The 17,516-nt window shown below is 39.0% G+C and overlaps 1 protein-coding gene across 4 annotated transcripts in view; it reads left to right on the top strand.

Moving 5' to 3' along the window:
* cacna1bb (calcium channel, voltage-dependent, N type, alpha 1B subunit, b) overlaps nucleotides 1-17,516 on the top strand; it is a 129,855-nt gene that overhangs the window by 76,420 nt on the left and 35,919 nt on the right. For all 4 annotated transcript variants that reach the window (XM_053240203.1, XM_053240201.1, XM_053240202.1 and 1 more), the window contains exons 17-29: nucleotides 898-970; nucleotides 1,121-1,238; nucleotides 1,364-1,431; nucleotides 1,604-1,710; nucleotides 2,440-2,502; nucleotides 4,264-4,299; nucleotides 6,078-6,656; nucleotides 7,240-7,412; nucleotides 7,544-7,670; nucleotides 7,916-8,045; nucleotides 9,233-9,292; nucleotides 9,462-9,568; nucleotides 16,585-16,681. In XM_053240203.1, coding sequence (XP_053096178.1) covers nucleotides 898-970; nucleotides 1,121-1,238; nucleotides 1,364-1,431; nucleotides 1,604-1,710; nucleotides 2,440-2,502; nucleotides 4,264-4,299; nucleotides 6,078-6,656; nucleotides 7,240-7,412; nucleotides 7,544-7,670; nucleotides 7,916-8,045; nucleotides 9,233-9,292; nucleotides 9,462-9,568; nucleotides 16,585-16,681 — 1,738 coding nt within the window. The remainder of the gene's footprint in view (nucleotides 1-897; nucleotides 971-1,120; nucleotides 1,239-1,363; nucleotides 1,432-1,603; nucleotides 1,711-2,439; nucleotides 2,503-4,263; nucleotides 4,300-6,077; nucleotides 6,657-7,239; nucleotides 7,413-7,543; nucleotides 7,671-7,915; nucleotides 8,046-9,232; nucleotides 9,293-9,461; nucleotides 9,569-16,584; nucleotides 16,682-17,516) is intronic.

Here is a 17,516-nt window from a genome sequence, read left to right as displayed (position 1 = left end):
AACGGTAGTGGTTTGATTTTAAATGACGTGCATTCACTAGCTGCATTAGTTGCCTTGGATTGAGTAGGGTTACATGTTTCATTTCATTTCAGAAAAGCACTTCTGTAAAGCTGTCAGCAAAATATGTTTCATAAAGCAGTCATATTTGTCAGTTTGTTACTTCTGTGAGCTTTGAAATATGAACCAGGGGAAACCAGTCATAACCCACTTCTATGAACTGAACTTTGTAATGACTGGCCATGGAATTAATTCGAAGCCTACTACAGCCACATTTATTGTAGTTTTTCTTTAACAGATGATGAAAAATATTGTAGCACTGTGATGATGCAAGCAGGACACGGTTGAATAGGTTGAGTTCGGACACATTCTAATATCCAATTTAGTTATAAGTAATAGGGAATAAACAGTGGAGATGGATTTCAAGTCTCCAGTGCATTTGCATCATTGATATGTTTTTTTGACAATACAATTTTCTGTGCAAGGGGTGTCCAAAAAAACCTGCATCATTTGTTTTCAGGCAAACCTTCTGCTTGTTGTGGCCCAGGCCTTGGATAATGCAATAAAAACAGAGCTACACACGTACACTAGACTGTCTAGCCCTGTATAGGCTATGTTACGTATTGACCATGATTAGTAAAAACTGTAAGATTGACTGCAAGATTGACTGAATCTAAATATAGTATGAATGTATCTTTAATTTGTGAGTAATTTATTAACACTTGATGCACCTGGTGTATAGAATTTTCTTGTACAGCCCTTCAGTCATAAACTATAAATCACAGTCATAAATTAAAGTTGTGAGAGTCCAGCCCCTGTATGATTAGACTTTCTATGAACATCCTCTAATTTTCAGTGATCCTGAATCTTTGTAAGACTTACTGCCATTTTCTTTCTCAGGTTTAATTTTGAGAACGAAACACCCACTACAAATTTTGACAACTTCCCTGCCGCCATAATGACCGTCTTCCAGGTAAAAGCCAGACCTTTTATCTTCCTTTTTGTAAACTCATTCATTTTTAATTAATATTTTTCAGTGTAATAATTTACACTATCCAGCTTTAAATGTAATTAACAAAATGGGTGACGTCGGTACACTATGTGTGTGTGTGTGTGTGTGTAGATTTTGACAGGAGAAGACTGGAATGCAGTGATGTATCATGGGATTGAGTCTCAGGGTGGCGTCCCACTTGGGATGTTCTCCTCCGTTTACTTTATCATTCTTACTCTCTTTGGAAACTGTATCCTCATGTGCACGGGCAAAACTGCTTTCACAGCAGATACTCTTTCTAATATGAGATCCATTTTAGGTTTATTAACTAATGCAGCATCGATGTAGATACGTCTTTAACCTGAGCTGAACCAGACACTCTTCTTAATGTGTTCTTGGCTATCGCTGTCGATAACCTTGCCAATGCTCAGGAGCTGACAAAGGTGGGTGGATCGATTGTACTGGCTTCGTTATTTTTAATCCTGCCTTCATGGTTTTGAATTTGTTATTGAAATATATCTGCGCTGCAGCTGAGCTTTATTTATTTAGATTTGTTAGATTTTTTTTAAGTCTCATCCAACTGTAAGTGTGATAAGCCCATACTGTGTTTACTAGGATGAGGAGGAGCAAGAGGAGGCGGCCAAAAAGAGCATAGCACTGCAGAAGGCCATGGAGGTGAAGGAGGTCAGCCCGATGTCAGCAGCTAACATTTCCATCGCAGCGTAAGTCCACGTGTCTTCTCTTTTACAGTGCTGACATTCGATTCATGTCCATCCACGCAGCTTTGTGTCCATTTTATGTCCATGTATATGTTATTCCTCTGACACACATCACAGTTTTATCTTGTCTTATCTGAGTTATTAATGTGCGCATTGCTATATCTGTCTAACGTCTTGTTCTTTTATTGATTTTGTGTCTTAACTCACTGTATAAGGTGACACTAGTTTATGTGAGTATTAGTGATTAAACCATTTTGCTCCTGTTGCTTTTCAGTACATGTTTTGTTCAGCCACAGGCTTCACAATTCTTTTATCAAATAATAAGTTTAGAAAAGTTTGCACTGTGGTTATTTTAAAATGTTTTATTCACTTACTTTTTTTCTTTCCTAATTTTGAATTATTTTTTTCTTGAATGGTGTCATAATGGTTTCATAATCTTTGATCTGTAAGTCTGATGTGTTGGTGACACTCAGGTAGAGGATCAGGATTTTAGATTTTTAAAAGTAAAATATGGTTTATCAATTTGACATTGTATTTATTAATACATTTTGATGCCTTTAACTGGAGTGTTACCAATCTGTGTGTTGTGTGTTGAGATGTACAGGTGAACAAACAAGTGAGATGGACATTCCTGAGAGGATGTCCCTCTGCCAGCCCACTTTTTGTTTTCTTTGTTTTTTTTTAGTTTTTTCGTCTTATTATGTATTGTTTTTGTTTGTTTTGCATGTGCAGTTTTGTAAAGCAAAATCGAGATGTGCTCTCTCGCAGCTCTTCCGTCAGCAGCGTTCACTCACTGTGAGTTTTGCTCTCACTTATAATCTTACAGTACTGCCCTCACCATACACCTCATCTCACTCCTCTCTTCTCTCATTTCCTCTCCCAACTCATTCCTTTCCTGTAGTGGTGCCCGTGATAAGCATTATAAACTGTCTTCTGCACTGTGTTCCTCATACCCATAATAACATTTGCAACTAATAACACTACTGTTCCAGTCGCTGCAATGAATATGTGGTGCTCAAACCCGGGTTTTAACATGACTGGTGCCAAGTACAGGGGATCTTTGGTAAACCTCTTGCAGAATGGAGCATGTTTTCTTCTAGAGTGGCCCTGTATTTGGCTCCATGCATCTTGCCCTGACCCTGACCAGTTTCCCAGCCCCTGGTGATGAAAAGCATCGCCACGACATGATGCTACCATCACTGTGGAAAGGATGTTGTCAGGGTGATGAACAGGGTTGGGTTTCTGCCAAATGTAGCGTTTTTGTGCCAAGGCCAAGTTCAATTTTGGTCCACACATGCATTTTGCCAGCTTTGTGGAGTGACTGTGCTATGGTTGTCCTATAAACAGCTTCTCCAATCTAAGATCTGGATCTCTCTAGCTCCTCTAGAATTAACCTAGGTCTCGGTTGATTTTCATTTGTGCCATATTAATTTCCATTTTTAAATAATGGATTTAGTGGTGCTCCATGGGCTCTTCAAAGCTTGGGATTTCTTTTATAACCTAATAACTAAATAACCAAAACCCTGATTGATACTATTCCAAAACTTTGTCCCAGACTTATTTTGATAGCTCCGTCGTCTTAATGTATTTGTATAGGTTTGTTCTCTTACAAGCTCTGGGGCCTTCCAACAACAGGTGTTTTTATATTGAGACAGGTAGACGACATTCAACTAATTATGTGACATCTGATGAATTTACAGATTTCCTAGCAATTTTGTGAATAGAAATTCTTCAAATTTTGTGTAGAATCTTCACATCCCCATAATCCCAATCCAGTTTAGATCAATACTATGAAATGTGTTCAGAAAGGGTGTGAATACTTATACAAAGCACTCTAAGTAAGCAGCTTTGACTGAAATGTATCACAGGAACAATATCACCTTTACATTTGTGTGCAAAAGTAAAGAAAAATGGATTACGAAAATTATAGTTTACATTAATTTAGTAAATATTACTAACTGTTTTTGTAAAAATCCTGCAATATTTCTTAAAGAATTCATCTGTGTTAAAACAAACCTTCATCCAAACAAGTACATAATCATCATAATCCTGGGTATGGACTCAGGTATTATAGCCAAGTGTGAAAATACTATTAAACACAAGCTGTAGTCAAATAGGATGAGGAATAGTATTGATAAGCAGAGTACTGCACAGCAGAGTCAGCTCTAATGGGTAACTATGCTGTGTACTAAAATAAGACTTATTGAACAATATTATTATAGTTAAAAGCAAGAGTTCATTTGATCCCTATTTTTATTACTAACACAATGAATTATGTATATGGCAGCTCTGACACAGCCTGCACTTCAGGTCTTTGTTTTCCCAACTAGTGAGTTTTCAATATGAATGAATTTAAACAACAGTCTGGGTTTACTGCCTTCAGGCTTTTGACCATGTGTGACTGTCTTTGCCTTGTCTTTGTTATCACCTTTGTTTTTTTGTTTTTTTTTTCTGTGTACCATTTTTCCCTGTTCTCTCTTCAGTGTTTGTGCTAGCATCATATCTGTCCATCATGTCTGACCTTCTGTGCTGTATGGTTCTCTGTGTTGCTCACAGGAGTTATGTCTACACCCCTGTTCATCGCTTTGTGAGGTATAGTTACCATACAGGACTTCCTACTGAGGTCCTATTCAGCATCCATACTGCACCACCTTTTACAAATACTGTGTCTGCTTTAAATTCATATAATAAATTATATTCTTATAAAGATTACATCTTCTGAGTAGACAAAGAACATATTTTCTTTACTAATAAGGGTTGTTTGCATATTGTGTGTCCCATTCTGTGTGAATAGAGTACACTATAAATACAGAAGAGAACAGAAATTGTCTCTATGCTAATTTTGTATATGAAATATGGCGTAGAACATGTATGGCAGACTTGTTAACAAGTGTTTGTCAGCCTCTAGGGTAGCAATTAGGTGATGGTGCTGTAGGGTGCTTCAAATTCCATGCCGGGATAACAGCGATTATGGCTCAGAAAAGCAATAGTGAGGCATGAGCTCGGCCTTTAGGGCCATTTGAACCCATCATCAGCATTTCTTTGGGCCTCGATAAGCAAACAGCTCCACAACAGCCACTCTTGGGTCACAGTGTGTATGTTGTGGTTTGATATAGCAGCATGAATTACATGAATTACGAAATGTGTATGATTCCATCCATGAGGACCATCTTTTCACTTTTAGGCTAGCAACTATCATGCATCACTTACATTTTTACTCACCTTAGCTTTATTATTTTTCAGTGTCCCATTATGTCTGTCTGTGTCATTTAGATAGTGCCAGAGGCGGCTCATAAATAGGGGCAGGTCGGGCAGAACTTTAATCTTCAAAAGGTCCTCATTCACAACTCCATACATTAGTTGAAATACTAATTACCTCTTTTGAGTGACATTTCAAGTGGCAGATATAATTGGACAGCTATATGCTAATCTTCCATTGATTTGCACATACACTGCCCCACGTAGCTTGGTAGAGTTCTTATTGCATGTAGTGGTCAAAAATGGGAACTATAGCAAGTTCTACTAGAGGGCCATTGGGACAGGAATCATGCTGCCCCATGCTCCTGGGAGGAGCAGCAGACATTACAGTTAATGAGAGGGTTGCCAGACCCTGTTTTCACACCAGATAGGCTTAGATTTAAAAACTCTGTCACCACCAAGGTCTTCCCAGAATTGGAATTAAATTACTAGATTTCAAACAAAGGCAAAGTATAAGTGCAGACATGGTGTCAATGAACAGAACCATTTCCTTTGTATCTATCTGTACATTCTTTATCTATATCTGTCTATATGTATCTGTCTAGATTTATATTTAATCTATATAAGGTATAGCAAAGATTAGGAAAGGAATATTGTAATAGAGAGAACTGTGTGTACACCACAGTGACCTCATTATCTACACAAAGGATGAGAAAAAGTATCAAAATGTGTCGCCATTTTACATTTCCCACATTATTAGCTCTTCTGTGCACACTGGCGGAAGCATACCTTTTGAACACAGTTGAATAAACGTCTTGAACTGCTCAAAATGAGCTACTAGACAGTATGCTGGATGACTATATGTTGTCAACTGCTTATTATGTGGTTACTCTTAAAATTCACTAGATAGTAGCCTATAACATAAGTCAAGTGTGATACCCTCTTGACTTAATTTAGTTTGAGGGTCACCATGAGTCTCTCGGTTGTTATTAATGTCGTCCTGCCCCACCAAATCTATGGTCACGAGCCGCTCCTGGGCAATGCAATACATAAATGAATATGGAGGGCAAAAGATGGTCTTCTCATGGATGAGAGTTGTCTCCCCCATACACCAAGTGTAGTTTGTTGATTCTTCTACCTGACGTTTCTCTCTGTTTTCCTTCTACCCCCAGTAAGGAGCAGCAGCGCTCTCTGCAGAAGATGTCTGTCTGGGAGCAGCGCACTTCGCAACTACGTCGCCACAACCTGCGCAACAGCAGTGAAGCACTCTACAGCGAGCTGGAGCCTGAGGATCGGCTGCGCATGTCCTCAGCGCTACACCTGCGGCCCGACATGAAGGCGCACCATGATCGGCCCTTGCTGGTGGATAAATCGCACCCGCCGGAGGGCAGGGACACCCCAGAGGAAGCACCTCCACACAAACACCACCGGTGCCGTGGGGAGAACGGCGAGGCTGGAGAAGGACGCCGCCATCGGCACCACCACAGAGGGCACCAGGATGGAGGACACAGGAACCAGGAGGAGGATGGTGACGATGATAGGGAGCACCGTCACCACCATTCTCACCGATCCAGAGAGACTGATGGTGATGGGATTAATGGAGTGAAAGGAGAGCGAAATCCGAGAGGGCACAGAGAGGGTGAAGCAGGGAATGGTGAGAGGAGGAGACACAGGCCTCGCATCAAAGCCCAAACCACGCTTGACAAGGAGGAGAGCAGGGACAGCAAAGAGAGAGATACACCAAGCCACAGGTAAGCCACAACAACAACAACAATAATAATAATAATAATAATAATCAGGAATCATGTGGAAATCAAAGTGGAAAAATACAGTTACTCAGATGAAAATAGAATTAGCTATTCAAATTATAATCAAATATTTAAACATGAACAGAAAACTATTTTTAATAATGCATAGAAATGTCATTGCATTAATGCTGCAAGGCAAATCATAGGTTTATATTAATGCAATCTTTCTGATATGCCATTGTAAAAGTGATAACAGTGATAACAGGACCTAATTTGTTTTGTGGACATTTTACAACATTAAACATAACTACAAATGACTGAAAAAGTATGACTTCTCATTCTTCATTTCAGCAATTGTTAGTGTTGGCAAATTTCTGCATGTAATATAAAAGGAATAATATACTTTGGGATATGTGGTTATAGGAAAATAATCAACTTTGCGGTAACAGTAACACGGGCCACAACGCACTACCCTGTCTTTGATTTTTTTTTTCCCTATAACAGCACATCCTGAAGTGCTTTATTCCTTCCATAAGATATAATACAGTGATTTGTTGACTTCACTGATCATGTGGTGGTTTTCCAGGGACAGGCTTATGGATGCAGAGGGTGATGGTTTGAGCTCGAGTCCTGTGCAATCTCCTACTGAGAGACAAGAGGACTCAGATAACCTAAAAAACAGTACCAAGGCTAGATCAACTGCAGTTAGCATCCCTGTTACCATCACCGCCCCACCGGGAGAGACCACCATCATTCCCAGTCAGTAGTACTTTAACAGGGATATTTATTACCACAGGAAGGCAGTGTGTTTATTAAAGATGCACTGCTTTTAACTGTGTAGTGTGATTTGACATTGTATTAAGAATTAATGATGGTTTTGTTCTTGGCAGTGAATAACATAGATGGTGAGAGCCTGCTCCTGAATGAGGAAAAGAAGGATCTGGATGAGCTAAATCAGAATGCTCCCAAACAAATCTTACCCTACAGCTCCATGTTTGTGTTTGGTCAGTCCAATCCGTAAGTAAACTGTAAATGTGGTCATTCAAAGCCCTTAAAAATAGACAGGGAAGTGTGTAGCAGCTTAAGACACCTTAAGCTACTGGAATGTCCTAATAGAGTATGCTGTATACTGTATCTTCTGCTCCACATCCATACTTAAATCAACAGTTTATCCGGATCATTACCAAGTCTTTTATGTGTGTAAACAAACATGAAAGTGAATGAACACTGAAACTGTAATCTAAACCTGTTTGTGTTTGTAGTGTGCGAAGGTTGTGTCACTATGTGGTGAACTTGCGCTACTTTGAGATGTGCATCCTCGTGGTGATTACCATGAGCAGCATCGCGCTGGCTGCAGAAGACCCTGTGAATGCTGCTGCTTTTCGGAATAATGTGAGATCATGACACACACATACATACACATACACATACACATCCCACACAAGCACAATGCATAGCATAGGACTGATCATTCTGTCAATCTGTCATGAAGACTACTCAAAAGAATGAATCAGGACCAGTCCGGGTTTTTCACAACAGACTGAAAGCTTTTTACATATAGTGCTTTGAGTAAGTATTCACCCCCCTTGACAGTTATGTACTGTTACAACCTGATATCGAATTGGACTTATTGGGATTATAACCCATAATATCGAATTTCTCTTGAAACGGATTGTATAAAATATATATTAAAAATATAGTTCTGGTTTAACCAGTTGCCAGCAGAAGTCCCATAATATACCTGTTTCTGGAAGGCCCTTCAGTTTGTTAGAGAACATACTTAAACAACCAGCATCATGAAGACCAACGAGCTATCAAAACAAGTCTGGGATAAAGTTCTGGAAAGGTATCAATCAGGGTTGGATATTAAAAATGATCCCAACCTTTGCACATCCCATTGAGAACCATTAAATCTATTATTATTAAATGTAAAAGAATATGGAACAACCACGACTCTCCCTAGAGGTGGCCTTCCGAGTAAAGTCAGTGACTTTAAAAGTGACTTTAACCAACCAAGAGGCTGAAGGTAATGGTCAACATGATGCTACCACCATCATGCTTCACTGTGGGGATGGTGTTCTCAGGGTAGTGAGCAGTGTTGGGTTGCTACCTATTGTTAATTTTGCAAACTATATAGATTTTTCCATCCTTATAATCCTGTGGGCTATTTTGTGTACATTCATGATGTAATCCAAGTGACATCCATTTCAGTTCAAGGCTGTAACACTATAAAATGTGGAAATGTTTAAAAAGGGTGAATACTTATGCAAGGCTCTGTAATCAGTATTCCTCCAGGCCAGTGTGAGTCCAAGTCCTTTGCCTGGCCTTGATGCCAATGTGTTCGTATGGGGAAGTTCACTGGGGGTAAAAGATGCAAGCTTTAAATCCAAATAGGAATGTTTATCAAGTACATTGCATCAGATTGCCAATATTTGGTTTAAAACTATATTGCAGTGCATATGTTTTTTATGTTATTAGGGAAAAAATGTAAGCTTATAGCATTACGCAGATTTGTAAATCACTTGAATTTGAATGTGGAATTATTTGCCATTGTTTATGCTTCTGTTTCTTTTTTCCAGGTGCTAAAATATTTAGATTACATCTTCACTGGTGTGTTCACATTTGAAATGGTGATAAAGGTATTACTGACAATGATTTACACAGAAAGATCACTGTTACATACACATATTACATACATTAAAAAAAATTATAACTTATCATACGTTGTATGTCTTACAATGGATATTATAAAGGGAAATGACCCTGATTCTTTGTCACCTTTAACCTTTCTGTAATACTTTTTTTTAGATGATAGACCTCGGGCTGCTTCTCCACCCGGGCTCCTACTTCAGAGACCTGTGGAATATTCTAGACTTTATTGTGGTCAGCGGTGCCCTGGTGGCCTTTGCCTGCTCGTGAGTACAAACTTCTTTCCAGATTTGTCAGAGCAGCAGCTAAAAGGAGAAAATCCAGTCTGTCAACTTCAATCCAGCAAAAAGCACTGGGCTGAAAATGATGAGAATAAGATTTGACTTGCTGCCTCTCCAGCGGCTGGTGGGAGATGGAGCGGTAGAGTAGTGGGATGGGTGTGTGTCTGCTGCTTCCTGTGGAAAGAAAGAGTGTTAAATGTGTTTGGGGATTATGTGTATTGTTGACGCACACCTGAGCTAGTTCTTTTGGTTTACTGTCATATCTGTTTGTGCCTCCCAGAGGAAAGTGGAGCCAAACTTAGCAGCACTTCTGAAGCAGCTCAGACTCTAACCAAGGCACACAGATTTTCCCCATCTTAGCTTTAATTTTCACCACAGTCCATGCTTATTTACTCAAATGAGTTGAAATCGCTCTCTCGCCAGGGAGCATGGACATATACACACACTCAGACAAAATTGACTCATACACATGAGCAAAATTATACATGTATATATGTGCAAGTCTATATAAACATACACAAACAAATGCACACAAACATATCATCATATAAGTAAAAAACTGACACAAATACACACAGGTACACAGAGAAATATACTCACATACATGCAAACAAATACAGTCACTCACATAACCCCTTTTTTTCAAACACACATCTAATGATACACCCTGGCACATCCACCACTTCCTATCCTCACCTTTATACCAGCTTGGGAAACCTTTAGGTCACAAGACTCCCAATATTGCAGCACCTTCCTTGGCTGGGTCATCATGAATTCTTCAGTCAGACTTTTGAATTTCATTTATTACGGCCATACAGGACAATGCCATTCAGGTCTCTAGGCAGTCCAAGCCACAGGAACGTACTTCCCTTCTCCTTTTGACTATTTTGAAGGGGCCATAGGATCCGTGGAAGAATGCCATGTTGGTATATCCAGGTCTTGGACTTAGACAGTGAGCCTGATTTGTCTACTGCAGATAATCAGGCTTCTAGTTCTTGCTTTGTTGCCTGAAAGGATGCTGTATCCCTCCCAGTACTTCATAATCGTTGAAATCACTGTGCTGTCAAGAGTGAAGTGGTACCTGTTTGTACCACTTTCCTCTATTCTAAACCAAGGATCTGGATTTTACTGGCTTGAAGCTCTGTGGGCCCATGGGATCAGCTCCTCCAAGCTATTCAGAATCCATCTGCTTTCTGGGACAGATGTTGTTGTCATAGTCAGATCATCCATGAAGGCCCTGATGGGCGGTTGACTAATCCCACACTTCATCAGTGGGTCTCTACACTGCACCTCAACAGATTTTGCCAAGCAGATGTTTATGGTGAGCGCAAACAGGATCACTGAAAATTGATTGAAAATTGAAAATTGATTACTGCTGCAACCAGTAATGTTCCCCTTCTTGAGTGTATGCCATTCCAGTGTTTGGACCCAGCAGAGATTCTGAGATTGCACCCAGCGTAGTAGTCCAGGATGAGGTTACAGCCTTAACTGGGATGAAGTGCCAGTCCAATTCCACCTCAACTAGCTTATGGAACCATATGTGTTTAATCTTATTAATATCATTATTTTGTTTGCAATTCCCACCCACCAGCCAGCTATTCCCTATCATATGACGTCTACCAACCAGGAGCATGAACACATGTTTCCTCTCAGACATGTGAAGCTATGTAACTTCAAGTGCTGCTCATGCAGGAGAAAACCACTATCAACCCTCTTCCACATACATGAGCTCACAGATGCCCACAACAGACTAGTGTTGCAGGGGTTTTCCCCTGTCTCTCCAGCTGTCACCACTCTATTCTTGGTAGTCAACCAGTTTATTCCTGGCTGTCACTGCCTGATCCAGACTGATGATTTCAAGCATAAACCTTGCATCTAGACACATCATCAGTGATGTTACCTGGGGTCACAAACAAATGCACCCACATGCAAACAGATACGTTCACATGCTCATTAACTCTCATACTCACAAATACTTTCATAGACACGATTATACGCATATAAATGTACACATACTCACACATACATTCAAAAACACAAACAAATACACAGACATACTGTACATAGAAAATTACTGTTGTGTAGCAAAAAAAATGACAACTCACACACAAATCACGTAACACATCTTTTTATGCTCCTGCAGCAGGTAAACCTAACACAAAAATGTATCTGTATACATACAATACCCTCACCCACATACCACATTCACACTAACAGCATTAATCAAGTGTGTGTGATTTGATGAGGTCTGGTTTAAATATGGACGGAATCCTCTTAGTGTTGTGGAGGTGCTTTTTAAAGGCGAGAAAGACCTGAAAGCAGTATAAAGCACTCAGTTAGCTAAAAGCTGTGTGTATCGTAAGCTGTCGGTCCCCAAGACACTCTCATGAGACAGCTAATGGCTTAAATGTGGATTAGAAATCTTTGTTCTGCCTAAGCATATGGTAGAATGTGTGCCTCTCATTTTGTTTTAGTGTTTTGCTTCCTGCCTTTGTCTGAAAGTACACTGCTGTGGCTAGAACTCTGCCTCTTCATATGTTTCTGTTATTTTCATAGTAAGCGATCATGTCCTTTCTTGGCTTTTCCCCCCTCTTTCTGCCTTTCTCTGTCTTTACTGTGCCTTCTCCTTTCTCTTTCCTTGTTTGTGTTGCTTTCAGGAGCTTCATGGGGTATGCATTTGTTACTGCCTGTTTTCTCTAGATGCCTATATATATATGTGTGTGTGTGTGTGTGAGTTTGTGTGTATGAGTGTGTGTGTCTGAGTGCATGGGTTAGTAAGTGTTAACCTCAGGCTACATAAGCAACCCTGTGTCTTTTCATTGTGTTTCCACCACACTGCCATCTGGTGTGTGACGATCATTCATAGTGTTAATTTCATCAAGCATCCACAGCCTGGTTTCCACTTTGATTATCACAGATAAAATCATTTATATTGTAGATTTGTGACTTCATCATCAGTGTGAATTAACAAAAACTGATGTCAATTGCATGAGATTTTTATTGTAATTGCAATTAGCATAAAGCAAAAGTTATAAGTTTTATAAGAGTGACTGAAAGGACATGGTATAATTTTTTTATGGTGAGCACCTCATACTATCAGTTGAATACCAGATATTATTGGTACACCAATAATACAATCTGTGCACCAGATGCTATTAAGTGAGAAGCAAATATTACCTTCAGATGCTATCATGTGTGCTCCAGACACTATTGTGCTTAAACCTGAAATGGTTTCCGGAGTTTCACATGTTCTTCCTGTGTCTGCATGGGTTTCCTCTGGGTTCTCTGGTTTCCTCTCACCTTCCAAAAACATGTCTTTAGGTGGGCCGGCTATGTTAAATCGGTAGGTGTGAAAAAAATGTGTGAATGTGTGTGCATGGTGCCCTGCAATGGACTGGCATCCTATCCAGGGTGTGGTGCTGCCTCTTGACCAGAGTTTCTCAGATAGACTGTAGATTCCCTCTGACCAGGATGCTGGTTACTGAAGGTGAATGAATGATGAATAAATAAATGCCTAATAGTTCTATCCTGCCATTATCCTTTAGCTAAATATATATTTGCAAGTTTGCATAGAAGTATACTTTTAGCTAGGTCTCAAGACATCAAATTTTCCTTGTCAGTTGTCATGGATACATCATTGCCGAAAGACATTTAAAATGCATTTTGAGGTCTAACGGTCTATTTTGTTGCACAGCAACATAGACCACTTTTTTCCAATTGTGAAGCTCAAGGCATGCCAAATTTCAAGAAAATGGTGTACATGTGAAAAAGAAGATGTTTATTTAATCTTAAAGGCCCTGGATACAAGAGGCGAAAAGCCAGGAGACTCTGTTGCTGTAACTACTTTGCAAGAGACCCAAACTATCTTTGGCATTTTAATACCTCCAATAAAATGAAGTCCTTTGGTAATTGTATTGATGGGTGCATTGATGGATTTTCTACACCTATCCTTGGCAGTGGTGGCTCAGTGGTTAACGCATTAGCCTACTGATCAGAAGGTCAGGACTTCAAATCCCAGCACTACCAATCTGCCACTGTTGGGTTCTTGAGCAAGACCCTTAACAACTGCTCAGTTCTATCTTGTCTCAAATGTAAGTTGCTTAGGATAGAAGTGTCAGCTAAATGAGATTACTCATTACCAGATTGTTCAAATCAAGATTACTACAAACAGTAATCCAAAAATTGTGGGAGGTTTCTATATGGAATCTGTAGACTTGGAGGTCGTTCTAGAATAGTTAGAAGGGATCATGGTATAGAAAATGTATACATCAGTGATAATATCCAGATAGTATCTTGTGAGCACTTGATAGTTCATGTGCACCAGATTTTTACCTCAAAAATTACACCCTGTCCTTTCAGTGGCTCGGTAGTATCATTATCATTTCTGCTGGAAAGGTCACATGCAAGGAGGTTTACCAGGAATGAACACTGTGTATGTGTGTTGTGCACAGATTGCTCTGTTTTGCTCTGTTGTTGTGTTGTGCACAGATTGTACGTGTTGCTCTGTTTCAGAACTGTAACCACATAACCTGCTTTTTAGATCTAAATCAAATAACGCTCACTCCATTGTGCATTTAATCAATTTAGTAAATGTCTCATTGTACTCTATGCTTCGTGTAACTACTGTTGGTGCTAAGTGTTTTTCTGTATGACTTCTGTTTCCTTTATTCTCTTTCTACAGCTGTGTCTGCTTCTAATGCTTATTCTTTATCTGTGAAGCTGCTTACGTCTATGCATTTCTGTGTTTTGTCTCTGTACTCTTTGTGTATGTGCACATTTTATGTTTTGTATCATTTGCTTTCCCTTATCAGATCACAACAAAGCGTGACCAGGTGGGGGCAGTCTTAATCTCTATAGTTACCCTTTAACCCTGTGACCTTTCCCTTCTGACACTGCTCCCCATCGCACATAAACAATGATGAAGCCCTTTACTTTCCTTCTGGCCCTTTAAGACTCCATGCCATGTAGTACAAGCAGTGCTATGATACTATTACTGCCATTGCCTGCAAAGGAAACGCATCACTTCTTTTAAAGCAGACTTTATTTATTAAATTGCGAGTACCATTACCATTGGTTGTTTTAAAAATAATGATAAACAACTGATACTCAAAAATGTATTTAATCTGACACTCAGCCATTGAGCAGTTATCAGAGAAATAGTATTAGGGATTAGAAGCAAAGTGTTATATAGCATGGTTTAATACTGAAATCTGATTGAAGCAGTCCAATCACTCTGTGGTAAGGAATAAAACATAGGGTGGTGTGAAACAAAGCTATTGTCACCACCATGTTCTGAAGTGTTTGATAAGTGTCTCTTATACCACTTTTTATCCATTTATAGTTGTGTTTAATGTTGTGAAACATCCATAAAGCAAGTTGGTTCCTCTTATCACTTACATTATAAAAGCTATAAACAGTCATTTCTTCACCATTCTGTTTTCTTTCTTTTGAAGTAGACAAAAAGTGTCTCTTGTCATGTTCCGAGAAACCAATTTCCTCTATCCTAAACAGTCTCACATGGCCAAAAACTTACTAACAGTTAGAAAGAGCTGGCACTAGAGACTCCTTTACCAGATCAGCAATTATACATTTTTCTTGTTAAAAATGTTTTAAAAATCTGTTTGTTATTAGTCTTAGATTATGGGTCCCCCATGTGCCTACAGATCGCACTATTGTTATAGTTGCTATTATAGAAAATTAATCAACAGATTTGGACCAATCAGAATTGCTGTATTAGAAATGTGATGGGTGGAACCTGTGGAGGCAATGGGAGAATAGGAGCTGATCTTTGACACGCAGGAGTGTACAGGACTGATCAGTGTGTTACCCCTAATGTAACTCCTCTTGGGAGAGTACAAATGATCAAGCCATTCACAATGCTGGGCTATGCTACACATGTTATACCAACAAAAAGTGCAACAACAGAGCCTGAATGTTATTTCTATACATGCATAATAGGACAGGAAATGCAGCAGTGGCTTTTTGCACTTTTTTGTTGATTATGAATTCTTATATTATGCTAGTAATGTTCAGGGAAATGAAGGCTACCTCTGGGCAGCAGGTGTCCATGCACATGTATAACCCTATTAGACCCACATTAGACCCATTTCCTTTTTGTATACATCTGTGTTTAGCATGATTATGCTTAAACATTGAATTTTGTAATAACCTCACCTACAGTGTAATAGTACACACTGCCTCATTATCTACTTGTATTTTTCTTGCATAAATTATAAATCCGATCTGTACACTCAGAAAAAAAATGATAGAGCAAGCAGTGCACCAGTTGGCAGGACAAGCTATGTGGTAGTTTTGAAGTAAATGATCCACATTAATGAAATTGGAAAAAATAGCAACCATTCTATAAATACAACAGTCTAATAGGGTTAAAGTCAGACCACCCTGCTTGTACATAGTCTTCCACCTCCCTCCCCAAATTTTACTGTTTTCTCCTTTATATCTTTTTTAATTGGCTTTCTTTAATGTTGGAATAATTACACTTTTACTTCTCTTATTCTAAATGATTGATTTATGGGTTAGTGTCACAATTTTAATAGAGGAAAATATAAATTCACTTGTTAAAACTAGCTAACTCGGCCATACCTTGAGATGTCATTCTAGTACCTATCACTCACAAAATTAAATTTCTGCATTTCTTCTTTTTTCATCCTGAGAGATGTGTCAGAATTACACTTTGTAATTCACCTTTTTTTCTTCCTTTCTTTAATATTAATCTCTTGAATGTTTGGGTGAATTAATTTGCTTTCACAAAGGGACCATCCTTGTCCTTGTTTTTTTTCTTTTTCTAGTCAATAATGCATTGATTTTCACTTTGGTTACATGGAAATTATTCCTAACTTATGTGCATGCATTTACTAACCAAAGATTCAAGGATCTGTGTGTGTGCGTGTGTGTGTTACGGAGGAGGATGCATGCATCCTGTCTCTATAGGCTATATCTTATATACTTGTGTGCATTAACTTATTGATTTTGTAACACAGAGGGACCAAAGGCAAGGACATCAACACCATCAAGTCCCTCAGGGTCCTCCGAGTGCTCCGGCCTCTGAAGACCATCAAAAGGCTACCTAAACTCAAGGTACTATACAAGGCACTTATGCTGTGTTCAATCCATACTATACTCTTCTTTATCTTCTCCTTGCATCGAAGAGCAGTTCTCCAAAAGCTAATCTGTTCTCTTCAGCTGGAATTGTAATATGCATTAGACTTTGCTCTTTCAGAGGCATGTAGTCTCATGAGAAAAGAGGATGAATTACAAAATTGTTAATGGTAATATCATGTAATTCACTTATCAATTTTGTGCTCAGATACTCCAAACTAGGCCTTATCTCTGCCTTACAAAAGGTAATTGATAAAATCTGACAAAGGCAGACATTCAAACACGATGTCCTAGCAGAAGTACCAGAGACTGTATTTCACATGTCTCAGATAATTAAAGGTAAAAGGTGAATAGTGGTGTTGGTGGATGTCTGTTCTTTACAACATGCAATATGGTCATACAGAAAATAACATGTTAGACACACAAGGTTGCCTTGCAGCTTTTTAATAGGCAGCTGTCTTTTGTTTGGCCGGATGGAAGACAGTGGCTTTCAACAAATTAATTAATTTGGTGGTTTTTGCTGTTGGTGATGCTATCCCATTCTATCTTTTTAAACCTGCTTGAGAGTTTGAGCCTGTTTGAAATTGTTATGCATTAAATAAGACTTACACCACAACTCTAATGAACGCTGGATTCTGACTGGTAAAAACGTGTTGATTAATTGTCTATAATATAAGCTCAGACAGTAGTTTTACTGAAAGTTTTATAGCAGGATGCTCATTTTAATACTATCATCATTAAAATGTTATAATTTCTATAGTAGTAACTTACACAGGGGCTTGTATGACAGACACTCCACATAAATGTTTTTTTT

Source organism: Pangasianodon hypophthalmus, chromosome 15 (genome assembly GCF_027358585.1).
Source record: "Pangasianodon hypophthalmus isolate fPanHyp1 chromosome 15, fPanHyp1.pri, whole genome shotgun sequence".
Classification (NCBI taxonomy): Eukaryota; Metazoa; Chordata; class Actinopteri; order Siluriformes; family Pangasiidae; genus Pangasianodon; species Pangasianodon hypophthalmus.
The sequence above is the reverse complement of the archived record's forward strand: the minus strand, read 5'-3'. Positions and strand labels throughout refer to the sequence as shown.